The 27,959-nt window shown below is 42.1% G+C and overlaps 1 protein-coding gene across 2 annotated transcripts in view; it reads right to left on the bottom strand.

Annotated features, from left to right (window-relative positions):
• anapc1 (anaphase promoting complex subunit 1) overlaps positions 1–27,959 on the bottom strand; it is a 45,402-nt gene that overhangs the window by 14,190 nt on the left and 3,253 nt on the right. The window contains exons 8-45 of one of the 2 annotated variants that reach the window (XM_054799013.1): positions 27,396–27,541; positions 27,173–27,330; positions 26,063–26,194; positions 25,733–25,954; positions 25,216–25,320; positions 24,974–25,064; positions 24,230–24,295; positions 24,008–24,145; positions 23,550–23,693; positions 22,193–22,253; positions 19,702–19,757; positions 18,622–18,753; positions 18,435–18,509; positions 17,656–17,778; positions 17,377–17,546; positions 13,895–13,986; positions 13,661–13,809; positions 12,867–12,945; positions 11,348–11,384; positions 11,072–11,148; positions 10,825–11,003; positions 9,199–9,285; positions 8,967–9,106; positions 7,980–8,098; positions 7,761–7,891; positions 7,547–7,687; positions 7,280–7,432; positions 6,999–7,080; positions 6,789–6,880; positions 6,501–6,635; positions 6,321–6,403; positions 5,443–5,521; positions 5,296–5,370; positions 5,166–5,218; positions 4,166–4,313; positions 3,890–4,086; positions 2,556–2,642; positions 69–186 (exon numbers count right to left, since the gene is read on the bottom strand). In XM_054799013.1, the coding sequence (XP_054654988.1) occupies positions 69–186; positions 2,556–2,642; positions 3,890–4,086; positions 4,166–4,313; positions 5,166–5,218; positions 5,296–5,370; positions 5,443–5,521; positions 6,321–6,403; positions 6,501–6,635; positions 6,789–6,880; positions 6,999–7,080; positions 7,280–7,432; positions 7,547–7,687; positions 7,761–7,891; positions 7,980–8,098; positions 8,967–9,106; positions 9,199–9,285; positions 10,825–11,003; positions 11,072–11,148; positions 11,348–11,384; positions 12,867–12,945; positions 13,661–13,809; positions 13,895–13,986; positions 17,377–17,546; positions 17,656–17,778; positions 18,435–18,509; positions 18,622–18,753; positions 19,702–19,757; positions 22,193–22,253; positions 23,550–23,693; positions 24,008–24,145; positions 24,230–24,295; positions 24,974–25,064; positions 25,216–25,320; positions 25,733–25,954; positions 26,063–26,194; positions 27,173–27,330; positions 27,396–27,541 (4,352 nt within the window). The remainder of the gene's footprint in view (positions 1–68; positions 187–2,555; positions 2,643–3,889; positions 4,087–4,165; positions 4,314–5,165; positions 5,219–5,295; positions 5,371–5,442; positions 5,522–6,320; positions 6,404–6,500; positions 6,636–6,788; positions 6,881–6,998; positions 7,081–7,279; positions 7,433–7,546; positions 7,688–7,760; positions 7,892–7,979; positions 8,099–8,966; positions 9,107–9,198; positions 9,286–10,824; positions 11,004–11,071; positions 11,149–11,347; positions 11,385–12,866; positions 12,946–13,660; positions 13,810–13,894; positions 13,987–17,376; positions 17,547–17,655; positions 17,779–18,434; positions 18,510–18,621; positions 18,754–19,701; positions 19,758–22,192; positions 22,254–23,549; positions 23,694–24,007; positions 24,146–24,229; positions 24,296–24,973; positions 25,065–25,215; positions 25,321–25,732; positions 25,955–26,062; positions 26,195–27,172; positions 27,331–27,395; positions 27,542–27,959) is intronic. The other variant, XM_054799014.1, reaches the window with a different exon arrangement.

The following is a 27,959-nucleotide window of genomic DNA, read 5'->3' as shown; positions in this document are numbered from 1 at the left end:
ATCTCGATAGAGACTGTCATCCTTTGAAGGGAAATTCGTGTGCATTAAACTGTGTCACACTGCCTAACCTTGTAGGTGACCTCCAAGAGGGCGTAGCAGGGCTTGAGGGTGTCCACGTCCACAGGCACCAGCAGGCGGGGCTCAGCCGCCAGCACAGTGAGGTGCCTCAGGGCCTGCAGATGGTAGCTGCAGCAACAACATCAACACAATCTTCTTTACTATGAGCAATAAAAACAGGCATGTCTCCTGTATGAATAAAGGCCTTCATTACCTTCACTGAGGAGGGTATTTTTGGATTAGCATGGGTTTGTTTGCACCTTATGACTACATGCTGTATCAACTTGGATTTTCTTCATGATTACAAGGTATTCTTCAAAGGACCTTCCCGTTAGGGGATGTAATGTAGCACAAACTTTCCAGCAATTTTCTTGAAACTTATTTTATCGAAATTAATAAGAATTAACTGGAAATTTGGGTATAACTATAAAATGATATATATTAGCAATGTATATTATACATTTTAATATATACACTGCTCAAAAAAATTAAAGGAACACTTCGAAAACACATCAGATCCAAACTGGGGGAAAAATTATCTTGAATATCTTTCCTGATAATAAGTGGGTGATGTATTAGTAACAAAATGATGCCACATAATTTGATAGAAATGAAAATGATCACCCTATAGAGGGGGGAAATCAAAGACACCCCAAAAATGAAAGTGAAAAAATGATGCAGCACACAGGTCCATTTTGCCAAAATGTCATTGTAGCAACTCAAAATGATTCTCAGTAGTTTGTGTGGCCCCCACATGCTTGTACGCATGCCTGACAACGTCGGGGCATGCTCCTAATGAGACTACAGATGGTGTCCTGGGGGATCTCCTCCCAGATCTGGACCATCACTGCGGTACCTGGACGCATGGAGGAGATTCCAGGAGACAGCTGTTGTTGTTACGTTGTTACTCCAGGAGAGCTGGACAGGGCCGTAGAAGGTCCTTCAACCCTCAGCAGGATCGGTATCTGCTCCTTTGTGCAAGGAGGAACAGGATGAGCACTGCCAGAGCCCTACAAAATGACCTCCAGCAGGCCACTGGTGTGAATGTTTCTGACCAAACAATCAGAAACAGGCTCCATGAGGGTGGCCTGAGGGCCCGACGTCCTGTAGTGGGCCCTGTGCTCACTGTCCAGCACCGTAGAGCTGGATTAGCATTTGCCATAGACCACCAGAATTGGCAACTACACCACTGGTGCCCTGTGCTCTTCACTGATGAGAGCAAGTTCAACCTGAGCACATGCGACAGACTTGAAAGGGTCTGGAGATGCCGTGGAGAACGTTATGCTGCCTGCAACATCATTCAGCATGACCGGTTTGGTGGTGGGTCAGTGATGGTCTGGGGAGGCATATCCCTGGAAGGACACACAGACTTCTACAGGTTAGATAACGGCACCCTGACTGCTATTAGGTATCGGGATAAAATCCTTGTACCCATTTTCAGAACCTATGCTGGTACAGTGGGATCTGGGTTCCTCCTGGTCCACGACAATGCTCGACCTCATGTGGCTAGTGTATGCAGGTAGTTCCTGGAGGATGAAGGAATTGATACCATTGACTGGCCCCCACGTTCACCTGACCTAAATGCAATAGAACACCTCTGGGACATTATGTTTAGGTCCATCCGGCGCCGCCAGGTTGCTCCTCAGACTGTCCAGGAGCTCATTGATGCCCTGGTCCAGATCTGGGAGGAGATCCCCCAGGACACCATCCATAGTCTCATTAGGAGCATGCCCCGACGTTGTCAGGCATGCGTACAAGCATGTGGGGGCCACACAAACTACTGAGAATAATTTGGAGTTGCTACAATGACATTTGGACAAAATGGACCAGTGTGCTGCATCATTTTTTCACTTTCATTTTTGGGGTGTCTTTGATTTCCCCCCTCTATAGGGTGATCATTTTCATTTCTATCAAATTATGTGGCATCATTTTGTTACTAATACATCACCCACTTATTATCAGGAAAGATATTCAAGATCATTTTTCCCCCAGTTTGGATCTGATGTGTTTTGGAAGTGTTCCTTTAATTTTTTTGAGCAGTATATATAAATTTTATACAGTATATAAATTACTAAATAAAAAGCATTACATAAAAATGAATTACTAACAAGTATATAAATTAATTAATTTATATTAATTCATTAATTTTGAATCATTAAAACTACAAATAAAATAAACGTATTCACCTGGACTTGCAACTGAACTGCAATTTTGCAAATGTGAAGTTAATTCCCACATAATTCCATTATTTATTTATTTTTATCCCTGTTCATGCAAAGTTTTCACCTTTGGAAATTCCTGTGTGAAAATGAAAAGAAATAGAAACAAATTGAATATACTGTATTTATTCCATCTACTATTTAGTGTCTATATAACATTAGGAAGAGTGTCCAAATACTGTATGTCACTAGCACTTTTGGCCTTGTCAGCGGTTTGCAGTCTTCAATTGTTTGTTTAAATTATTATTGTTTTTTTTATTGTATGTATGTGTGTCTCACCGGTTGTCAGTGCTGTGTGAGGGGAATTGCGGGTAAAGGGCACACAGTAGAGCAGCAATGGCCGAGTTGGATGTGCTTAAGCTGTACCTGATATAAGAAAACCAACATCATTGTCAGTAAATCATCACTACAAGCAAGTCACAAGCAGTGCTGACAAAACTTGTGGGACACAGCAGCAAAAACACATAATGTGGACACATCAGTCACATATGGAGAGAATTTGAATGAAACCAGTTATTTTATTGCCCTCTTTTGATAATAAAAGCAGACATGTGTTGCGTCACATCACCACCCACAATCAAGCCTCTCGACCATAATGGCTGCTAGTGTTCAAGTGTGAGCTTTTACCTAAAGAGCCATTACCAATAGAAATGAAAGACAAGGGTTGGGTCACATATGAGAGGTTACTTGTCAGCTCAGTTTATTGGTTGTTGCACCTGAAGTGTGTTTAGTATCTCTCCTGGGTCACACCAAACAGTACATGCTTTTTAACACAATTCAAATAAATGCTAATGTTAAACAGACATCGTTTATGGAATCATCAGCGCCGCGCAAACGCTAAATGGACAACCGTGGTGTGTGTAAAAGGAGAAAATGATCACAATTGCATCACACAGGTTTAGTTAAAGAGATAACAAAATGTGAACAGTCCCAATTAAACTGTGGAACAAGCAGGTTAGAGGTAAAGCACCAGTGGGAAAACAAACAGTGAGTGACAAGACGAAGCGACAATGTTAATAAAACAAATGTGAGCACGGCATTCAGTGAAAGCAGACTGAATGAAGGCAGCACAAAGAGTCAAAACGCAACAATGACCGGCAGGGATTCACTTTTGAGCTTCACCCTTTGATCCCTGTGGACCCACCGTCACTAACTATGGCGGCTGACATTCCAACTTAACCTAATGGAGTCGAAATAAACATGAGCAGAATTCAATCCAAAAGGTCAGTCAGATGTCGGCTGTGTGGTGTGTTTGTGTGTGTGTTGTCACTTTAAAATAATGAAAAACAAAAAGTGTGTATGACCCACCGATAAAGTTAGACCGTTATGTAGAGTTTTGGCTTACAAGTTCCTATTGGCTTTGAGGACTATAAAAAAGAATGCTGAACCGCAGTGTCTGCTGTCATTATCCTGAATTCATCATTTTTGCTCTGCTTCTTCCTACTTTTCAGACATGTTGAACTGTGCAAACATTAAATGTAAACATGCAATGTACTTCTAGAATATAACTGTTTTGGAATCAACTAAAGCATTGCCATTACCAAAAAAAGTACATTCTATGTAATGCAAAAAAAATACATGTGTTGGTGTGTGCATATGTATTGTCATCTCACCTTCCCCCTCCCAGGAAGAGCATGCCAAGCGCCATGTGATGAGCCATGTGGAAGCCATAGTTCATCTCGCCGCCGGTTCGGTAGTGCAGGGAACGACAGAGCTGCAGCACTTCCAGGTTGCCAGTGCCGGACATCACCATGGACATGGACAGCAGGATCATGGACAGGGCGGTCTGCAGGTCGTAGTAACTCGGCTGCTGCGGGACCCGGAGCGATTGTCGGTTGAGGAAAAACACATTTTGGTGGCCGGGACTGTCTGAATGTGTAAACACTTACCACAGCAGCTGCACCAGAAAGGGACATGGCCTTCATGAAGCTCTTTGCAAACTCGTGCAGGCATTCGAAGGCATCGGAGTTGGCGGAGCCGGCAAAGCGCAATCCCAGCGCCATGCAAGCTCCCGCTGTGATGTAGTCCTGTGCTTGGCTAAAAAAGGATAACAACCTGACATCACTGAAAAGACTGCTAGCAAGCTACAGTTGAAGGACACACTCACAACTGAACTTTTATTGTGCTGAAATTACTTGAACACTTGGCATATTAAAGAGGTTTCTTTTGTTTTTGTTGAATTGGCCATTAAAATACCCTCAAAATGAATGAAATATCTACAAAGTCATCATTATGTTCTATAAACCATAGAATGGAGCCATCATAAGGAGATTCAGATCACTTTCCTTACGTAGGTCTATTTCACTGTCAATGTCACACAATCATGCTCCTTCCTCAGCCCCATCGAGCACAAATTTGGGACAAGTTGGAAAATAAACTGGACAGATCTATTGTACAGTCAAAGGAAAGCTTTTGGCTTGAGTTGCAGAAGGCATGGGACAAAATTAGTGTGAAAGATCTCAGAAAATATATTGACACTAAGCCAGAGAGATGTGCTGCTCTTATTGCTGCAAAAGGTGGACATAACAAATATGTTAAAGTTAAAAGTGGAGAAAAACAGTAGGACTCATCCGGTATTTATTGTGCTCAGAGCAACCATCTGCATTTTTTATGAACTTTATGAAATTAAATCATGTTTTGGAAGCAAAAAAAAGGTCAATATTTTCTGATCTGTCAGGCGTTCTAATAATTTTGGCCACCACTGTATTTCTGCGTGGTTATACCCCTCCCCTTTGCCTCACACTCAAACTAAACCGCTCACGGCTGCTTCAGCACCATCACTTCATGATACAACACTGCATTACGACCACTTTCCTGACTATGTGGATCATTTTGAGTGGTCCTGCTTATTTCTATTGAGAAAGGGTGCAGTTATTAAGAAAAACTCACGTCCTTGTCTCCATGTTGATGTCTTGTGAAGAGTCCAAAGTGTCCCTTATGATCTGAATAACAACAAAAACACATTAGAAAAGGAGACAAAACAACTTATTAGTTTGGGTTTGTTTGTCTCTTTTCTCACCTTAGGTACATTACTTTTGACCCACTCTGTATTAGGTAGGATGTCATCCCACATAATGATGCACCTGGCTAGAGTCTGAGTGAGCAAGAAGAAAACGATTTTGGTGGGGCGGATAAAATGGCAAAAATGATTTCACGCCGCACTAACCCTCAGCAGAAGAAACTCGGGCTTGATGAAATCCAGCAGAAACCAAGTGTCTGGAGGCTTCAGCCAGTCGGCTATGGACCTGTTGGAACAGAAGGTGTTAATACGCTCCTTCTACACCCTCTCCACTAAAGAAAGACGGCGGTATGCGAGCATTGACTACAACCGGAGTCTCTCGACGCACTCACTGGTGAGATTTTTTTCCCCACCAGGTAGGTTAGTGTGCTCCTATTAAATGACCATGCCCATCCCTCAAAACACTGCATGAGGCATTCAACAAAGAGGTTATGTTTTGAAGAAAATGCATTTGTTTGTTAGCAGAAATACACTAATTTCTGTGAAACTTTGAGGAGAGGTCAGACATGGGCCAAAAAAGGACCTGTTATATTTTTGTGCTGATTTTTTTCATTTGAGAAACATGATTATTTATCAGTGAACTAGACATGATTCGTGCATGCATAATGTTTATGTGTAGACCTTGTTTGACCTTGGCACAGGGCTATGCTCTACTGAGTGCCATTCTAGTTTACAATGGCTCTAAAAAGTGTCTTATTTAGCATCTTATGTTTTTGACATTTGAAAAATGTCTCGTAAAGTGATTCTTATGATATTTTCAAGTGCCTCTTTAGGGCACATATGTTTTTGAAGAGCTGTATGCCTGGAATGAATGTGATTCAGCCTTGATTTGACAATGATAACTGAACAACTGCACCATGAAGCGTGTGCAGTTGCATGCATAAAAGATAATAAAATGTTCTCTTAAACTAATTTATTGATTCCAGAACAAAGCAGCTATTACATGAACAGTCATGAAAAAAAGTGAATACAATGAATACCAGTCACACATTGATATGAAAGATATTTGTATAAAATTTGCTCACCGGTTATTGGTCTTCAGGTAGATCATCGCGAGGGCTAGGGTGGCCCCGGGACACGTTACATCTACGTTTATAGTATCACCCTCCTGTTATGACCATCGAAAGAGTAACTTGTTTAACACATCAAAGCAAAGCGGCTTTTTTCACACTTTCAATTTCATGAGGGAATCTGTCTCCCATTACCCTGATCTGGTAGCTTGGAGCATTGTGTCTCTCCCTGCTGGCCCCGACCTGGGCCCTGCGGTGCCCCCCTACCATGTACTGATACAACTGCTCAGGGACTTTGAGATCGCTCATCCCGATCAGGTTGCTGCCTTGCTGCAGGGGGAGGACAAAGAACAAAAGGGGGCATGTGAGCAAAAAGTAATGAGTCGAAGGAAGACAAAATGTGAACTATGAAATGTGAAGACATCGTTGGGGTGGTTCAAAAACATTTGCTCAACTGACTGAGCATCTGTCATTGTGACTTACCCCGAGGCAGACCATGCCCAGCGCTAGCCCTGCAGCCAGGGAATAGGACTCTCTGTCTGTGCAGTACTCCATCTCTGGACCTGGAGGCCGACCTGCCGTGCGGATACACAGAAATTTTTACACAACCAAGGAAAGTTGTTTTTTTAAGTCTTAAGTTTGATAGAACAGCGTCATAATGTTACTAACATGTTTATGCAAACATTCACGCACCTATCTCGGATTGGAGAACTTCAACAATGTGTCGGTGTCCCGTTCCTTGGTACACAAGCCCGATACCTATTACAGATGCAACCTACAGACAAAGAAGATAAAGTTGCTTGTTCTCTGTTGGCACGTGACATATCCAAAAAATAAAATTGGATTTGTGTCTGGGAGCCCTAATATGACTACATTTCTGTATACACCTGCAATTTTGTTTTGCTAATTTTGCTTTGTAACCTATAACACAAATCTGCAGGTTGTTTTAAATCATCAGCGCCTTTCAGTCATACCTGAATGTTGTGTGGGACGTCCAGCTCAGTAGAGGTAGGGGGAAGAAGAGCGGGGATGTGTATGCTTAGCAGGCGGGTGGTTGACATGTCCATGGTGCCGAGCCTGGCTGCAGCCACACCCAGCAGGAGGCCGATACTGGTCATTTCATGGCCCTGACACAATGACAGGGACAAACGGGTGATATTGTAACTGAAGTTGTTAAGGACCTGACTGGTGCATACACAAATGTTTCAGAAGCATGGCTTTAGCCGCTAAGTCACGTGTACCTTGGCGAGGTAGTCGTGTATGTTGAGCGTAGCCAGTTTGGTGAGGTGTCCGTTAAGGCCCAGCGCCATGAGAAAGCCAGCATGCTCGTTCGCCATCTCTTGGTTCTTGTTCTTATTGTAGACGATCCAAGCCGAGTCCACCTAAACACACAAGTAGAAGCTCACGTTTACTTGTGAGTTGCGACAAGATCCCTTAGGTGGTTTGGAGACTGACCTGTGAAGCTGGGGCGATTTTGAGTCCAGCAGCTACGCCATTATGGAAGCTGGGCCAGCTGGTCATGTTGGCAGGAACGTCAATGTTCCCACTGTTCAAGTCCACAGTGGTGTTCCTGGGTGGTGCACGACCTGGGCCACAGATATATGAAACACATAATCATCTATAAAAATAAAACATAAATAAACAAAAGGTGAACATTTAAAAATATGTCATTGCCTGTGAGGTTGAGTTTCGGGATAGGTAAAAGCTCCGTGGGGACAGGCTGGTAGGAGAACAGAGTGAAGAGGCCTCTTCCCACCGGGAGCCCCATGGTTCTTTGACACAATTGTAGGAGTCTGTAAAAAGTGGATGTTATTTCATTGAATATACTGTATATAACATACAGAACAAGCATATACTATATGTACAGGCAGTACTCGTTTATCACGGTTAATTGGTTCCAGACTTGACTGCAATAAGTGAATTTCCGCAAAGTAGGATTCAGTAATAATAAATTGAATATTTTTGTAATTATGGCATAGAAAACCTGTTTACAATCTTCTAAATTACTTTCTTAACATTATTAGAGCCCTCAAGACATGAAATAACACCCATATAGTCGCCTTTACATTTGTGTTACCCAATATAGTAGATATAATCAGAGAAAATAAGACATACTAGACATAAATAAGATCAAATAGAGTTCCTTGTTTTTTTCTGGACAGCGTACTTCCCGTGGCGGTTATTGCCTCATAAGTGTATTGTAATGGCAGTTTTAAATGGTTCTACACTCATATTACCCAATATCGTAGACATAAGAAGAGTAAATAAGCCATTTAAGATTTAATAAAACTCCTGTTTGTGTGTGTCACAGTAAATGTGTTCCCTAGCATCCCATCTGGCCCTTGTCCCAGCGAAAATTGACACCTAGTGGCCAATGCAGGATACTACATTCGCAATTACAATGCTTCATCTGTTCGTATTTGTATTTTAGTTGATTTAGTTAGTTCAGATAGCCATTTTTATGCTTGGAAATTTTTATTTAGACCAAAAACAAATACAATTGGCTTAAATGTGCATATTTTTCTACTCATAGTAGGCAGTATTCAACCACGAAACCGCAACCATTTCATTAATTAATTTTTGAAAAACCACGATAGAGCGAGGAAGCAATGTTCGAACAGCGATGTAGCAAGGGACGACTGTACACAACATCATTCTCACTTGTTCTCTTTCTCTTCTATGTATTCATGGTCGGAAACTTCTGGCAGCTGGACAACGCTGACCCGGACTGGCCTTGAGCTCTGCAGGAGCCTCCTTACTTCTTGGACCCTCAGATCTTGACTCCAGATCAGTCCTGTGACCTATTGAAATGTTTGAGAGACAGACAGCAAGCATGAATATGAAATGGGGAAAAAGTCTGGACTGACTGGCCAGTAATGAACTACTGTGGTACCTCCTGAATGATGTCCGACATTCCGTCCTCCTCCTCCTCGGTCTCTGTGGTCGCAGGAGGCTCTAAGGACCAACTTGAACCTAAAGACTGGAGTCACACACACATTTACAGACAGCCACAAACAACATAATATTTATTCCAACTGATAGTTGAGATGTTGAAGGACTGTCTCGGCTGACACATCTCTTCAACACTGCGTGGAAGTCGGGTGGTCCCCCTTTTCAAGAAGGGTGACCGGAAGAGTGTGTTCCAACTATAGGGGGGATTACACTCCTCAGCCTCCCTGGGAAAGTCTATTCCAGGGTGCTGGAGAGAAGGGTACGACCGTTAGTCTAACCTCGGCTACAGGAGGTGCAATGCGGTTTTCATCCTGGTCGCGAAACACTGAACCAGCTCTACACCCTTGCAAGGGAAGTAAACGGTACTTGGGAGTTTGCCCAACCGGTCTACATGTGATTTGTGGACTCTGAAAAGGCATTCGACAGCGTCCCTTGCGGTGTCCTATGGGGTTGCTCCGGGAGTACGGGATTGGTTGCGCGCTACTACGTGCCATTCGGTCCTTGTACAACCGGAGCAGGAGCCTAGTTCGCATTGCCAGCAACAAGTCAAGCCTGCTTCCAGTGAACGTTGGCCTCCGCCAAGGCTACCCTTTGTCACCAATTCTGTTCATAATTTTCATGGACAGAATTTCTAGGTGCAGCCAAGGCGTCGAGGGAGTCCAGTTCGGTGGCCTTCGGATCTTGTCTCTGCTATTGGCAGACGATGTGGTCCTGATGGCCTCATTGGGCTGTGACCTTCAGCGTTTACTGGGGCAGTTTGCATCTGAGTGTGAAGCTTCTGGGATAAGACTGAGGACCTCCAAATCCGAGGCCATGGTTCTCAGTCGGAAAAGGGTGGATTTCTCCCTCCGGGTTGGGAATGGGGTCCTGCCCTAGGTGGAGGATTTCAAGTATCTCAGGGTCTTGTTCACGAGTGAGGGAAGGTTGGAGTGTGAGGTCGATAGGCGGATCGGCACAGTGTCTGCAGTAATGCGGTCGCTGTACCGGACCGTCATGGTGAAGAGAGAGGAAGGCAAAGCTGTCAATTTACTAGTCAATCTTTGTTCCCACCCTCACCTATGGTCATGAACTCTGGGTTGTGACCGAAAGAATGAGATCATGGATACAAGCGGCTGAAATGAGCTTCCTCCATAGGGTAGCTGGAGTCACCCTAAGAGATAGGGTGAGGAGCTCAGAGTAGAGCCGCTGCTCCTTCACATCGAGAGGAGCCAGTTGAGGTGGCTCGGGCATCTAGTCCAGATGGCTCCCGGACGCCTCCCTGGTGAGAAGTTCTGGACATGCCCAGCCGGGAAAGGCCCCGGGGCAGACCTGGGACACGCTGGGGGGATTATGTCTCACAGCTGGCCTGGGAATGCCTTGGTGTCCTCCTGGTGGAGCTGGAGGAGGAGGCTGGGGATCGGGAAGTCTGGGCTAACCCATCGAGACTGTTGCCCCCGCGACCCGGATAAGCGGAGGGAAATGGATGGATCGACGGATGCACTCACTAGAAATGCAAGCCTTCAGACGACTACAATATAGCCCACCGATCAGCTTCTGGAGTAACTTAGGCAGGTATTTTCAAACTCACAGCTTTGTTCTTTGCCAGGCTCATCTTGTGGGCCTGTCTGATGCGGTCCTGTCGACCAATCAGCAGGCAAACCTCCTCTGACCAGTTTGCACACGGCTGCTCTCGGCAATGGTAGATGGCGTCTCTGATGGGCAGAGCCACACCGAACGGGACAGACTCCAAGTCCCTTAGGGTGAACCCTAAACCAGGGAATGTAAATATATATTTTTTCGAGGAACAACATCAATAATAAAAACAAGCAACAAACCTTCTGATGTGAGCCAGACAACCAGCTGCTCAGCCAGACTGTCACTGCAGAACTTGCCTTGATTAACAATGCTTTGCCTGGAACCCCCCAAAATTATAAAAACACTTAATTACAGCAAACACCAGCTATTATGTAGTGATCTTATTTGTCTTCTTGCTTAATTGTGCTTCTAAATGTCATTGCCCTGAAAAACAATGGTTGATATCTAGGGGCAATTTCAAATTCAGAACGTCCACACACACTTATCGCTCCCCACCGTATTCTGACCCGATTTACCTTTTGTATTGCTGCTCATCGGCACATGACTTCTGGCCTGAGGGGTGGAAGACAGAGAAGGGATGCGGGACAAATCAATAATTAGCTCTCCTATTTGTGCAGCCAACACATTTCTCCACAGAGTTGGTATCGTTTGCATTCAGCATGCACAAATTGAACACATGGACACACAAACTGCATGTTCAGTGTTTGCTAGTTCCAATTAGGGCTGGGCGATATAGACCAAAACTCATATCCCGATATATTTATGTTGAATAGCGATATGCGATATATAGCCCGTTATTTTTTCCACAAAGTGAGTTTAGACAAAGAGTCTGAAGTTGTGTGAATTTGTTTCATTAAAATAAAACAATAGCCGCTAAAATATAATAGTCCATTCTCTTTGTGAAATAAATATACCAGATGCTCAATCTTTATAACAAACCTGTAGCTATGCTCTAATCCTCAGCTAATACCAATAACACAGAAGAACAAAAAATGAACTAAAGTTCCCCGTTTAAATGTCAGTAGCAACTCAAAAAGACTTCACATTGAACAGTATTATTTTTTTATAAAGCAGAACGTCGTAAGAGAGACAAAAACACATTGGCCATCCCTTCATCAAAATAAAATAATTTTAATATTTTATCTTGGCTAGCGCCTCTCAAAGTCTATACAGCGTAACAATGACATCTAGACTCGTCTCCTGCCTCCACTTTTTATCTTGCAGTTAGGACTACTTGTTTATTTATCACACACCCTTCGTCCATCAGACGTTCTGACACACTGACAGGGTACGTGACTGACTGAGGCTTCACTGTAATTAGCAGTCATTTCACGAAGATTAAGAAACATTTCCGTTTGAGATCCGGCTCTGTAAAACAGGACGAGATCCACCTCGGTGACATCGCGCCTCAAGGATGCGTGGATCTCCACTGCAATATGCAGCGGGAGCTTTACTTACACTTTTATATTCCCAAATACCAGAAACTCTCCAACGACGCCAGAAAAACCAGCTAGATTTTTCGCTAGTTGCTTTGGACAAAATATGTTGCCAAGAGGGTTTGGAATGCATCAGATCTAGCACGGAGCATGGAGGGGTTCAGGGCAGCAGCCTCGCTATGGAGCGCTGACACACACAGCAGTGATCAGTGAGACAGATCTTCATGTCAAGATACAGGAGAACAGCGCTAATGCAGTCTATATCGATATGAACGATATGTTCGTTTTTGATATCATGCTTCAAAGAAATATCGATATTTGAAAAATATCCATATATCGCCCAGCCCTAGTTCCAATGCTATCACACTGCATACAAAGTCAGCATGCAGTCTTTTTTCTAAGGAGAAATGAACAAATCAAATACAACAGTGATGTACTGTTTTGTTTTTTTTCCCCAAAGCAAAATCATGTGACAGCCAATTCTGTGTCACATGCCTTTATTTTTGCTTCCTGGGCCCTGAAGCAGCAAGCTGACAGCTAATAAGGGCTGCTCATCGATCAAATACACACGGTTGATGTCTCAAGAGGGCAAACTGACCTGCGGAGAGCCTCAATAGGTACTTCGACACATTGGACGAAGTGGCGTTGTCGTCGCCACCGACGTAGAGTGCATAACTCTGGTAACAGATTCAAACGGCAAAAGAGGAGGTGAATGTACAGTGTCAGGACAGTGTAGTTTTATTGGTATGTCGCCAAACTAAGTGAATGCTTGCATTTACCGTATTTTCGGGACTATAAGTCACACCAGCCAGAAATGCACAATGAAGAAGAAAAAAACATATATAAGTCGCACAAGACGATAGGTCGCATTTTGGGGAGGAAATTTATTTTATAAAATTAGACACCAAGAACAGACATTTCATATTGAAAACAAGTTATTGTAATAACCATAAAATGGAGAACAACAGGCTAATAGGCGTCTGTTAAAGTAACGTGAATAGGTGTTATGTTAACGTAACATTAACAGTTATTCAGATAACTATAGCCTAAACAACATAACATAACTAGTTTACTTGCAGCTTGTAATCTGCAGAATATGATTTTCTTTTTGGGGGAATTTGTGTTCCGTCTTTCTCAGTTGTCTTTATAAATTGATGTAAATTGTACAATTTCTGTGGTACAGGAGTGATAGGAGTGGCCAATACTGGCACACAAGCCTAGAGCACCCTCTCGTGGCTGTCAGTGTAAAAAAAAAACCCAAAAAACATATATATAAGTTGCTCCGGAGTATAAGTCGCAGGACCAGCCAAACCATGAAAAAAAGTGTGACTTATAGTCCAGAAAATACGGTACATAAACAACTATATTTTTATTGTTGTACAGCAGACATACCAAAACCAGCAGTCGAATCCTGTGACAGATGCCGGGCAGGTAGGGGAAAGGTGGGACCTGCTCCCCTCGAAGGCAGCTACTGAGCCAGCTGAAAACACAGGGAGGCTCCACCCGCAGGAAAGTTGGATGCTGCATATGACCAATCAGAGCTGAGCAAGGAGAAAATGGAGGTTAAGAGGTTTTCTGTACACCTACATTACAAAGGATAAATGCAATTAAAGGAGTCTTACTTACACTGGTCTATGAAACAGCTCTCTGTGAATCCACTCACTAATGAGGGGTAGTCTCGCCAGTAGAGATCCACATACTCCTCCAACTGCAGGTCTCTGCAAACACACACATAGTTTTAACATGAGTTAGGATATAACAGAACAAAATGTTTTTTCTCCTGGTTGCATTCTGATAAAGACACTGAGAAATTATTAGATTTGGTTCGTATATACACTCCCGATAAAAATTTGAAGACCCGTTTTAAAAATTGCAAAAATTTACATTTTCTTAATATGTAGAACTTCAAAATGCAAAAAGAAGAAATGGGAGTGAGACAAATTTATTTTTGAGTAAGCAATTTATTGCAAACGAGCATTAAAGTGAAATACGTAGGCTGTTCATCAGCTGATCAAGTTTAAAACCACAGCCTTTAACAGCCAAAATCTTCGCAAAACTGTGGACTCAATGGCGTCATTCACCAATATCTTCCTAACAATTATCTTTGATTTTTTTCGGAAGCTGTTCTTAAGAGAGTTCTCAAGAAAACTCTACGTCAGATTCATAAACGTGTTCTTAAACCGCAGACTTGTTCGCAGCTGTGTTCTTAAATTGTTGAATTCCATCTCCTCGTAAAGTGAAAGTGCGTGCAAGTTGAGCCGAATTAACATGTGATTAGCATACGTAACAGCCCATCAATGCCCATAAAAGGGCATGAGACTGCAGGGTCGTGAGCAGACTCAGATTTCTAAATGCCGAAAGCAAAAGATCAATTAATTAGAGCGCAGCAGGTGAAGAGAAAATGAACTTTGGTACTACAGAGGTGGAGGTGCTGCTGCAGGAACTCTGCCACAGGAAAAATATTCTATCAGTAGCCTTAGCGTAGGTTACACCAACACCAATAAAAAGCAAGCATGAGAGGCTGTCACACTTGCAGTGAAAACCGCATCAGGAGAAGGACGCACAACAGAGGAGGTGAAAGAGAAATGGTTTGACCTCAAATCAGACGCCAAAAAAACACAGCAAAATTCAGACGGGAGATGCAATCGGCAAGAGGGGGAACAGCAATACCTCCAGCGTACTCGGTCCCATGCCCCTCCACACCTGAGCTAGGAAGCGGTGTTGGAACAAACTTTTAAAGACAAAAGGGTAGTAAAAAAGCTCTGCTTCTTCCTGCTCCTTTTCAAACATGTTGCACTCTTTATTTACAGCATGTTCAATGGCATCTCTGGACACGTGGCAGAGTGATACTACACGCACACTACAGTACTCGCCCCTGCACGGTCCGTTTGGTACTCCAAGTTAATTGTTCTGTCACTTGCTGTGCTATAAATATTTCACCTGCCTTTCCCTTCATCTTCACGCACCAAGTGCAGCTTGGGAGTTGACAGCTGACCTACAGAATGACGATTTCAGTGTGAGAGCTTGAGTGAGGAGCAGCTTTTTGAAGAAACAAAAACGGCCCCGGGGACAAATAGAGACATAACATTAAGGAACTACATGTGCTAACTAACGTGTACCATGTGGGTTTTTTTTCTATACTGTATATACATGGCTCCATGCACTTAATGACACATGTATGTCGTGTATAAATCTATGACAAAAAATCACTTTCCTGTGACATTCTGCTTGCTGTGGCATGGTAATTAAACACATTCTGAGTCACCCGCATTCTTTTTACTTTAAAATAATCAATAGTTTTTAATTTGGCAAAAAGCCCTTCCTCCCACCACGCAGCCCTGAGTGTTCATTTATCCACCCGAGTGACTTTAAAAAGAACAATGCGACAAAAAGTATATGTGGTACAATTAGACAAGTAGTCCTATATGATGCACATAGCACAGTGGCCTCAGCTTGCATGTTCTCCCCATGCTTGTGTGTGCGCTTTCTCCTGCACCTCACAAACATGTATGTTTGGCTAAATTGTCCATAGGTGTGAATGTGAGTGTGACCATTCCAGGATGTACACCGCCTCTTGCCCAAAGTCAGCTGGGATAGGCTCCAGCTCACCCGTGAACCTAAAAAGAACAAGCGCTATAGAAAATGGATGGATGGATGGATGGATGGATGGATGGATGGATGGATGGATGTTGCACATAAAAGAGAACAGCTGCAATAAGAGTGAAAAGGGACCAAAACCTGCACCAGAGCTTATATTTCTTACATCATAACAGCTAAAATAAACTAACAAGAAGAAAAATAACTGCCCTTGCTTATTGCTCTTCCATGGAGGACCAGTTAAAAGACCATTAGGGTAGTACACCAACTGAAGAGAAAATCATTGATGAGCTTCTCTGGGTCAGCTCAGACTGATTGACCTTGAGAGGTTTGCATCAGTGTGTGGCAACACAGCACAATGAAAAGACAAAAAGGAAAAGAAAGAAAAACAATCCCTCCATCAAATCCTTCAGAGAGAATGTTTAGGAATAGCTGCAAAGTCTAACAAAATAGCGGCCTGCTTGGCGTCAGTGCCCTTGTGAAAACTGGCGCATGCCAATTACGCTGAAGAGGGCTTTAGCCTCCCACTCCACGTCCGCTGTCATTGTCAATCACGGCGCCTACTTAACCTTTGGAAGTTTATTTCTCGCCACGCGTCAACACTGAAGGGCCGTGATTACACACCAGCCTTTGTGGTGAAAACATTGAGGTTTGTTCAGGGACGTGGCCAAATTTTAATGGTGACGAGAGGTACAAGTAGAGAGGACTTTACTGTTTTTTTTCCAAGTGACTTTCAGATATGATAAGCATTTTCTGTCGAATGATGAATGATAACAAAAAAATTAAAGTAAATTCTTCACTTTTGAACAGCAAACATACTTTTAGGACAGTTTAAATAAACTACCAACCAAAATGCCTAAAGGAAATTCTAGTACATTTTCTGTTAAGATTTCACCACTGGGTTGCAGGAGTGCAGCATCAAGTGTCCGTCCATTCATATACGCATATAATGCAACCACCTGACTGTCCGTTCACATAATAGAAACATCTGACCATTCAAATACACACATTATATAAACATCTGCAAATCCTTTCACAAACACACACACAATTCAAACACCCGTCTGTCAACTTGAATACATACAATGTAGTCTGTCTGTCAGTTCACATACATGTATAATATCTGTCTGTTCATTCACACACACGCATGTTTACTTACGTACAGTATACATGAAGTAAACCTCCATCTGTCCCCAAACACATATCTGTCCATTCACATACACATAATAGTAACAGAAACATCTGTCTATTAAAATACATAAATATGTAAACATCTAAAAGTCCATTCACATACTCTACACACACTGCAAACATCTGTCTGTCTATTCACATACAACCATGATGTAAACCTTTTGCACATCCAATGCAGACATACACCAGACATAAACCAAGTCACATTCACTAACTAATACAGTAAACAGACTAGACATCATAGGTGACGAACATTTACAGTTGAATGTAGAGTGACTCATGGGACAATTGAACACACAAAGTGAGAGGTGGGCGGCTACCTGGCAAGCTGCTGCAGAAGGCACACCAGAGACGAGGCCCTCTCTCGATGGAGCTCGTTGAGCAGCAGCTCCTGATAAAGCAGGTGGAGAACACTGAAGAGGGCAGGGATGTGTGCAAAGAGAGGCGCCGAATTGTCCAAGGTAGGAGAGGCACTGAATGGAGCCGACGACTGGAAGAACAAGCATAGAGCAAAAATATTGAGCGGAGCGCAGACTCTGTGCTTTTCATCAATGTTGTCTGAAGATGTAAATGTTTGTGGACTTGTTTGAGTTACGTACTAAGGGCGTGCCCTCTGTGTCGGCAGCGGGGGTCGCTTTGACACCAGAGGAGTCTGCCGGTCCACAATCAAAGAATGACTTCATCTGGTTGTGATATTGAGATCCCAGCAAGTATTCCCAGTCCTGAAGAGAGAGCAGGTCGAGGAGAGGTGGAGGCAAACACACAATACTCATTATTTACATATAAGGGATGATAAAAAAAATGTTTTCCAAATATTGTATGTTGGAACATTTGCAACAGATCTCCATGTCTTTACAAATTCAACTCTCCTGAGGCAGAAACTTCCTAGACAAACACCAACAGGTCATCAGCATGTTTCCGTTTTGTGTGACTCATGTGTCACTCAAACACGCACGCACACGCACACGCAAGCACTCACTCGCACACACACAAACAAACACATAGAACAGCCAGCAGAGGACAGTCTGAGCCTCCAGCTGATTGACATTTGACAGTCATGTTCTCCTTTGTTGAGAACACAAACACAAACACACATACACAGAAGCATCCTTCAACAATGTGGACATGAAGACCAGTTGAAAAATTGCAAGGATTTACATTTGACACTGTTGGATCTTAAGTAGGTTCTAAGTACAACTTCCACATGCAAAAAGAAGACATGGGAAACTAATTTTTAGTAAGCAATTTATTGCAAACAAGCATTAAAGTAAAATCAGTTGTTCATCAGCTGATCAAAAGTTTAAGACCACAGCCTTTAAAAGCCAAAATCTGAAAAAGCAATTGATTAGAATAAAGGAGTTTATGATTAGTCACACACCTCATCAGAGCCTTCATCGCAGGGACGAGCTTTCTTGGCGGCAATCACCGGCGATAGCGGCACTTCAAATTGCAGCTGCAGGAGGAGAAGAAGAACAGTCCGTGAGGCCCCGACGGGGGAGTTATTATTTAAAGTTCAAACTGAGCTCCTCGCAGTTTGAAATAGACAAACGCGGCAGACGACTCACATTTCGCGTCCAGGTGAGGCGCTCCGTGTTGTAGCCCATCAATGACAGGAAGCACGTGACAAACAGGTTCCACTCGGCATGGGCGCTGATGCCTCCAGGAGCGTTGAAGATGGTGTACCATTTGACCAAAACCTTCAGCATGACAAATACAGTAGAACCTTGGTTAGTGTTCCAGAAGGTCCGACTGTAACCGAAACGGATTCTATTTTTAATTAAATTAATCCGTTCCAGAAAGCCGAAATGTTCACACAAAACATGTTTTTATAGTTTTACAATTATAGTTTTACATGCAGTAAACAATTCCAAATGCATATATATATATACATATAAATGATGAACGAAAGGAATAAGTGAATATTTAAGGTTGTCACAATGTGGCAGCAAGACACCACATGGACACCACCTTCCTGTTGCTTTGAGTCATTTCTTGAATTCAAGAGTGTTTCTTACCTCAATAACCCAAAATGGAGACAAAGAAGTGCCGCATTTTGACAATATAGGTGAAAAACACTGTTGAATTCAAGAAATAACTGATGATAAAACAGAAGGATGGTGTCCATATTGTGTCTCACTGCCACAACGTGTCCTTGAGGACCACTCACATTAAGATTCACATCTTCAATGAAGATAAAAGCAACCTTAAATGTTCATGTATCCCTTTCTTTACTCATTTATATGCATTTACAATTGTTTTATCCATGTAAAACTATAAAAAACGTGTTTTGTGTCAACCGTTGGTGACATCATAGACATGCTACGTAACCGACTTCTGGTTCCGGTTGCCTTGTTTGTTAGACGCTAAGGATGTTTTGTGTTTTGCTGTGTATTAATAACACAACAAGGCGTGTGCTGTATTGTACGTTAACCGATAAATGTACGTAAACTGAGACAAGATTTTGGAGTAGGTTTTCGATGTTAACTGAAAAACATGCTAACCAGACACTAACCGAGGTTCCACTGTACTGCCTTTATACGTGTAACGTGCAAAAGATCTGAATCACGTCACGGCCTTTAAAGGCTGTTTTCAATGCAACAACCAGCTACGATCTGGTTTTAAGTTGTCAAAAGGTGTACACCAACCTTCATGGCAGCTTCTTTGGGCAGGATGAAACGGATCGCCTGAAGACATTTCCTCACTAAGAAATTGAAAAGAAATAAAAGGAGGAAGAACCAGTCCATTCACATACACAGATAATGTAAACATCAGTTTTTCCATTCACATACACATATAATGTGAACATCAGTTTGTCCATTCACATACACATAATGTAAACAAATGTCTTTCCATTCACATACATATAATGTGAACATCAGTTTGTCCATTCACATACACATATCGTAAACAAATGTCTTTCCATTCACATACATATAATGTGAACATCAGTTTGTCCATTCACATACACATAATGTAAACAAATGTCTTTCCATTCACATACAAAAAAGGTCAGCATCGACCTGTCCATTTACATACAAAAGTAGGCATCTGTCTTCCATTCACATACAAATAAGGTAAAAATCCACCTGTCCATTCACATACAATGTCAGTATGTGTCTGTCCATTCACTTACAAAGTAGGCATCTATCTGTCCCTTCACATACTGTATACACACACAATGTAAGCATCTGTATGTCCAGTCACATACAACACAAGCATCTGTCTGTCCACTACCACAGAAACAATGTAAGCATCTGTCTGTCCACTACCACAGAACCAATGTAAGTATCTGTCTGTCCATTCACATACAACACAAGCATCTGTCTGTCCATTTCCACAGAACCAATGTAAGCATGTCTGTCCATTCACATACAAACGTAAAGTCAACTGTCATCTGTAAATCAACTGACATACATATAAAATAAGAAATTGGTTTCATTATTCACTCTGGATCAAATTAACAAAACGAAATTTGGTTTCGATGAAATAGAAAAAAATGCATTAAGGTTATTTTAAATCTGTAAAATCTAACAGGGCAGAATCCTCTTTCACTCACTTCCACACTTCCGCTGCATATTTTGGTGATTTTCCTCGTAAAAGCAATCAGTGTGATCCCCAACAGCAGAGAACTAAAGGAAATTAAACCAAGAACCACCACCGCCACATCCGTAATTAATGTTAACCAATTACGTCCACCGTCACCAGAATATCTCAATTGGACATCCAGAGTTGAAAAGGTCAGGAGCGAAGCGGATAAATGCCATTTCATTAGGGTAAGGTGAACGCCTCGACTGCAAGATTGATTGCTAAATAATGTGTAAAAATTCAGATGCAAACCAAAGGTGTACAACAAGATGTAATAAAAGATGTAATAAGACGGACACTTATTGCACAAACTTTGCATGAAAAATCTTTGAGTTACTGAGGAGGGAAACTGGCATCTGCACCCCCTCACCTTTTACACAGAGGCATCCAAGCGGGGATGACTCAGCAGCGATAATGAGGTGCATGTACGAGATCATCTTGTAATAGCGTCCGTAAGTCCATGTACTGTACTTTACTTATGCAGGACTGCAAAAGGCACATGGCTTGCCCTTTGCGTTACACCACACTGCTCTTTATGAGCAGGACAGGAACTTACAAGCTGCAGTTTAGAATATGTCATCTTATTTTTACCATTATTAGTTTACCAAGATGTATAGTAATTCGTGCTATAGCAGGCATGATGGCAAAAGGAAAACAATAGGCATTATAAATTAATTAATTTATCTGTTTTAATGATTATCGGCGCGTGTGTGTGTGTCAGCCTTGTAATGGCATCCTCAATGCATCAAGCACAAACGTCACAGACTAACAATGTAGGGCAGATCTCAAACCTAATTTACAGGATGTTCTGTCTCAGCCAAGTAGTGTGTGCGTGCGTGTGACAGAGCAAACGACAGACCAACAGCAGCCACACAAGTTGCTAGTTTGGAATATATCAGCATGCACATGCTGGGGAGATGATGTCTCCCTCCATGTGACGTCTGTTGTGTGTCTGGTTTACACATGTTTTTATTTCCTTTTATTTAATTAACTCAGGAGTGTTTTTGGGATCCTGCACTGGCTTGTAATAACAAGAACAGTGTTGTGCGGGTGCCACATACTAAAACGATCCGTGTTTATTTCAAAATGAATGGTTACGTATGGATATTAACAAAAAAATGATAAAAAAAAAACAACACGGCTCTAGTTACTTTTCATATTACATATTATGATAACAGTATAACAAATAATTACATTTGAATTTTGTCAATTTATACAGAGTACATCCACATTTTTTGCAAATGTTTTTTTCAAAAAAACTACTTTTTTTAGTGTTATCCAAAAATTATTACAAAAACTCACAAAATATGGAGATACATGTTTTCCAAATTAGCAACACCACCAATCAAATGATCAATTTCATCCCACATTTGTATTACGGTATATATTTCCTTGCCGTAAGTGTGCTTTTGCTTTTGTGCTTTTGCCGTAAGAGCTATATTGTGAACTTGAGTTACAAATATGCTGTTTATATGTATGGCTAACATGCAGTTTGTTGTGCTGCTACCAGTACATGCGATCCAAAAACAGCTGGGAATATGCAAAGCTTACCTAGTTCTGAGGTAGCAATGTCAGGGATGGAGATTCTCAGCATGGTGTCATTGCTTAGCTCCTACAGTTGGACAAATAGAAGCAGAAAATATACGAGAAAAAGTATGAAAAAAAGCATTCAGTGACTTGCCTGAGGAAAGGTTTTATTTCAACAAAAAAAGATTTGAGACAACATTGCCCTGCTATAAATTATTTACAAAAGGGCAGTCAAAATAGCACTAACTTCTCTATAATTACCTAAATGTATTGGACAACATCCTTATTTGTCCAGCACTGTTGTGCACTGCTCATTTCACATTCCGTCTGAACCCTTTCTGACAGAATCCATGATGAGGAAACAACGGAGCGGCCCATCAAGAACAAGCTAGACTGACAAACAATTAACCTCCAGTTTGCAGCACCGAAGGGACAGTCGGCAAATAAATGAACCGAGGGAGCAGCTACCAGACATACTTGTAGTGACTGTGTGAATGTGGGTGGCTATGTTCAGTGTTTGTGCTCCTGTTCAGGACACAAATCTCTCAAATACACCACAAATGGAGTCAAGAAGCTTATTAGATGGCTTAAAAAAGCAAAAGCTTCTATCACTGAACTTGTTTAACTTTCAGTAGTTTTTGCCCTCTGGAGGCGGAAAATGCAGGAGCACCAAAATAGGTGGCGTAGAATGATGACACTCCTTTTCAACTCAAAGAGAAAGTGCAGACTTCAAAATGCTCTGCGAGTCTTTAAATGGTGAAAACACGTCAAGTAAAACAAGATTTATGATCAAGAATGTTCACTTTCGAAGCAGGTCAGCCGCTTTCAAAGCAAAAGTAAACAGGCAATGAAACATGACACAAACTTGCCGTCATTCAAAGCATTAACAGCCGTTTGGTTGCAGAGGGAGAGGGAGAAAGGGGAGCAAACAGTGCCGTCAAGTAGCCAAAGGAAGCAATGGCGCACATCATGACTTTGAAAGGCCAACAAAGGCCTGACTTTTCCCTCCGTGTTGTCCATGGAGTTATATTCAGTTTCTTGAGGTGAACAAAAACATTTTTTAAATGGGGCACACTATTTGTTGTGTACATAGTCCTTGCCTGGCTTTGAAGGTAAAAAATGATGATAATAATCATCATAAATAACTATTTCTCATAAGTTTTTTCATGATACATTTTATATTTACATTCTAAAAAGGTGTTTATTAGCTCAAAAATAAAAAAAATAACTGAATTTTCCCTACTATTTTAGGCCCAATGTGTTAATAAACTATAGTTTCTTCATCTTTATTAATTTACTAAAAAAAAGTCAATGGTAAACCCAAAAGTACGTAAAAAAAACTAAAAACCACACTGGACTCTAAAGGGTTAAGCAAACATACCAGAGTCACACGGTTGCAGACGGGGTCCCGCAAGGCATGGATGTAGGGCGTAGCCTGCTGGAAGGTGTAATCGTCCAAAAAAGACCCTTCGTGGTGTTTCATGTTTGGACCCCTGAGCTCTGACACTGGAGAGGGCATCACAGACTGCAGGATATTGTTCGAGCGTAAAATTAATGTCAAGTACGTCCAACAATTACAGATATAATCAGTGTGGATGATTGTGAGCAGGAAGAAGGAATTATCAGGAGAGATGTTTTTACTGTCACCAATTAGCGAGACATTGCATTACAAACTGTGCAAAACTGATATCAGCACATGTACAGGCGGTATAATCAGAAATGTACCAATGGATACCAACAAACTCATCAAAAAAATTACATTAGACACGGTTGCTTTTCCTATTTTGCCTTACAAAAGCATACATAATTGCACTGAGAGCAAATGTATTTATAGCACACCTCATCCAGTCTCTGCAGGTGCCGGCTGCCGGCATTAGCTGGCGTGCTAACATGCTCCAGAGGCATGTAGGTGCTGGGCCGATTGTTGGTCAGACTAAAAGTGGACGACAGGAGGCTGGGAACAAACACCTTGCTTACCTTAAGGGACAAACCAAAAAAGGATAAACAGATGCCGTGTGTACAAAGACATGCTGTAAATGCGTCCGTAGGCGTTGTCCTTACTCGGGTGATGCCGGTGTAGAGAACCAGGCTGCCACAGGCCTCCAAAACCAGCATGGTGTCGATGTTCTGAAAGCAAAACAGTTTTGACCACTGTGAGAAGTAAAACATATAGTTCACCCTTGATTCCAACTCTTCCTAGTGATAATTTCATGCTGCCTTAGTGCAGTGGTGTCAAAAGTGCAGGCCAAAGCTCGTTGTTTGTTCACAACATTACAAAGGATGATTAGGGCCCCGTGAAAAGAAAGACTATAAAAAGGTACGAGAAAAAAGTTGGGAAAAAAATGTATTAGCTTTGATATAAATATGCAATTGCAAATTAAACAACTTCAAAAAATGTAGCAGTCTTTTAATTTTGTGGTTCTCAACTGGTTTGGCATTTTTTTTAATGCAAACTTCTGAAATATCTTTTTATTTCATAAATTACATGTATTTATTTAAAATTTAAATGTAAAAAGACTGTTTGCAACGGTTACGTGACTGGCGCTAACTTTTGAACATGTTGCAAAATGTGGACAGTCAGGAAATGTATTAATACAAATTTTAGATGGAAAAATGTATTGGCTTCTATTTGGTATTTTGCAACTGCTTAACATATCATGACCTACATGAAGTTGGTTGTAACGTGTTTGTAAATACAAATGTGAGGATTATCAAAGTTCACACTCACCCCAGCATTGTTTTATTTATTTTTCTGTAAAAGTCTGAAAAAGTGTGGACACCCCCTGCCTTAGTGAGGACATTTACCTGCAGAGGCTCAGCATCTTTGGCAGCAATACAAGTGACCGAGGCGAAGATAAACTGAGACTTATCGTTGCTCTCCACAAGCCTCACACACCTGATGGGACAATGACAATAATGTCAGCCTCACAGTGGTGATTAGAGAATGATGACGATGGAACACTACGTTTTTCACGTGTTTTAGGCTTCATAGAGGACTGTTATCTACATTAGATGTAATATTTCTATGTACAGCGTTTGAATCTAACCTGAGTTGTTGGTGCGATTCCACCAGGAAACAGAGGTAGCGGTTCTCACAGAGGTCGGAGGTTAGGAAAACCTTGGATGCCTGGCTACTCATCTCTCTGTCCAGGCTGAAGAGAATACACACACACAATTAGCAACAAAAATTAACAAAAATAAAACATACTTTTGACATGAATTGAATTTCTGGCAATTATGTAATTTATGCAGCATTCATATTTACAACATTACAGAGTATGTATATATAGCCTTATTTGTGTATTATTGTGTACTGCTGTCCTGTCAGCACAATTCTATACATAACTCCTGATGATGATCTCTTCGATTACTTTGAAATTGGTACCGGTCTTTCAAAGTACGTTATTCCCACCAAAGGTTCTATGTAATGACATGAAATGCATATCAAGACACCAGAAAGTCAACACTGTCTGACTGCAAGACATCCATAACGGGTGAGAAACACTGCAAATTAAACTTTTAACGACAAAGACTGGCTTGTTTGCAAGCAGTCCAGATTCGAACCTGTGACAGGTGGCAGGCGCCGCGGCCGTCTCGCTCCACAGCTGCTCCATGCAGAGGTCGGGTATGATGGGCTGCAGCTCTGGAACCAGCGCTGTCTCGTTGAGGGTGCTGTTGGGAGAGTCCATGGCGTGGTCGCCCCGGGGCGACGAGCTGTGGAGAGTCGTGTTGAAACGAGAGACGCCCGATAAGGACGGGGCCGCCATGCCCGGAGAGTGAGCGCGACTATAACACAGAAGCAGGGGGGGAAAAGTACATGAATAAAATTGTTAAAGACATAATTCAGGGATTGTTCTCTTAAAAACAAAAAAATATACGGTATGTTGGGCTTACCTGAGGGCAGCCATGTTGGATATGCCTGGGGAATGAATACGGGAGTGTATTCCTGGTGAGGACATGAGGATTCTGCTCTGGTGCTTGTGCAGAGTGCTGTAGTGCAAAGGAGAGCTGGCAGCAACAGCACCACTAGACATGTACAAGGGGGAAAAAAAACAAACATTCAAATGTAATGCATTCACATCACATCACATCACATATACTGTAGACTGAAATCTTGAGCTACACCTTCTAATTGTGTGAATGCCCTCAGGGCAAAAATTTTTGGTCTACGCCTTAGGGTGTGGGACTTTTCTTTAAAGATTCCCTCAAGAGCCTAAGCTGCACTAGTGATGGGTCGATCGTGAATGAATCGGCGCTTAAACATTTTTCAACCAATTCTTACATCAAATCGTTCAGCACAATCCAGACATTGAGGATACCTATAACATTTAACTTACATTTAAACTATTACATTTAACACATATCATATATATTTTGTCTTTCATGCTGTCTTAGTCTTGAACACTCTTATACATCACATTTGCATTCCTTTTATAGTCCTTTTTTTACTTTTTTTTTCCTCCACCTCGTTAGGCCTGGGCATTCACACACAATGTCTTCAGACACTGCAATCATTTAGTCAATTAATAAATTTAATAAGTAATCTTATTTCTTCATCTTAGCAACCTTTTGAACAATTGTATGCTTCCAACTTTGTGAGAACAGTTTGAGGAAGGGGGTCCTTTTCTGTTCGCAGTCCTCCAAGGCATGCTGTGGTGTGGAAGAACTAGACCGGGTGACAACAATTTCCAGACACACTACCAAAACCTTGTAGAAACATGGCAATTGGCATTAGGTGCAATGGTAAGGAGTCCCAATAATTTTAGTCCAAAGCAAAATAGCATTCAAACAGATCATCCGGAAGCAATTTGGAATTCAGCCTCTTGCTCTTGGTATTGATCCCTAACCTTCCGACTTCGAGACAAACATGTCACAGGGAGCCACATAGCCAATCAGTGAGTCAGGAGTCTCTGTGACAGCAATGAATTGTGCTCGTCTTCACACAGACATCCACGCGTACAACAAAATGACAAGCTTACGCGCCTTGAAACCCAACACCGTTACCTCGGGGCAGCGGCCGGATTCAACCTGGCTGGCTTGCTGCCACCCGGCGAGTCCAGGCGGGAATAGTTCCGCAGGTGTGACATCAGGAAGTCTGTGGCCAGGAAGCCCAAAGGTCCACTGAAAGGCTCCGCAGGACACCGAAGCACCGTGGAGCGCTCCTGGTGGAGGTAAGAGGTTAAGTGCCGGCTAGCATCTAGTATGGGAATGCACTGCGTCTGTTCACCTCATGCGTGACTTTACGCAGACTCCACACCGAGTGTGTTCCCTGCACGGTGTCATAGGAGACGACTATTGAAGGCTGGCAGCAAGTGAAGACGATCTTCATCATGGAGTCAGACATGTACTCCACACGAGAGCCTTCAGACGAGCCTGGAAGGCGCACGCATTTGCAAACACTCAAACCAAAATACAGTGCAGGCTCTGAATGACTTTGAAGTTTCGAAGCTAGAGCAAAACAAAAGACAACTTGGCATCAGGTGGTCTCCCTGGCCTCTCAGTCAACATTTTTCAAGTGTTCTTTTGTCTTTTCTGTGTGTCTAGAAACTTTCACACTTGTATCAAGTGTAGAGACCCCCCACATAAAAAAACTAATTAAATTAATTTGGATTTCTCAACATTTTATTTTTCATGTTTCACTGCGAACTTTTTGTCTCCCACAGCACCAATAAAAATGTCATACATGCACAGTCCTGTGTGAAAAAACACTGGCATGACTTAGTAACAATTGCTTGTTTGTCTTCTTTTAGCACTAATATGACAAAAAAACTGAGAACCGAATACCTATTTA

Source organism: Dunckerocampus dactyliophorus, chromosome 14 (genome assembly GCF_027744805.1).
Source record: "Dunckerocampus dactyliophorus isolate RoL2022-P2 chromosome 14, RoL_Ddac_1.1, whole genome shotgun sequence".
NCBI lineage: Eukaryota > Metazoa > Chordata > Actinopteri > Syngnathiformes > Syngnathidae > Dunckerocampus > Dunckerocampus dactyliophorus.
Note: the sequence above shows the minus strand (reverse complement) of the source record. Positions and strands in the feature narration are given on the sequence as shown.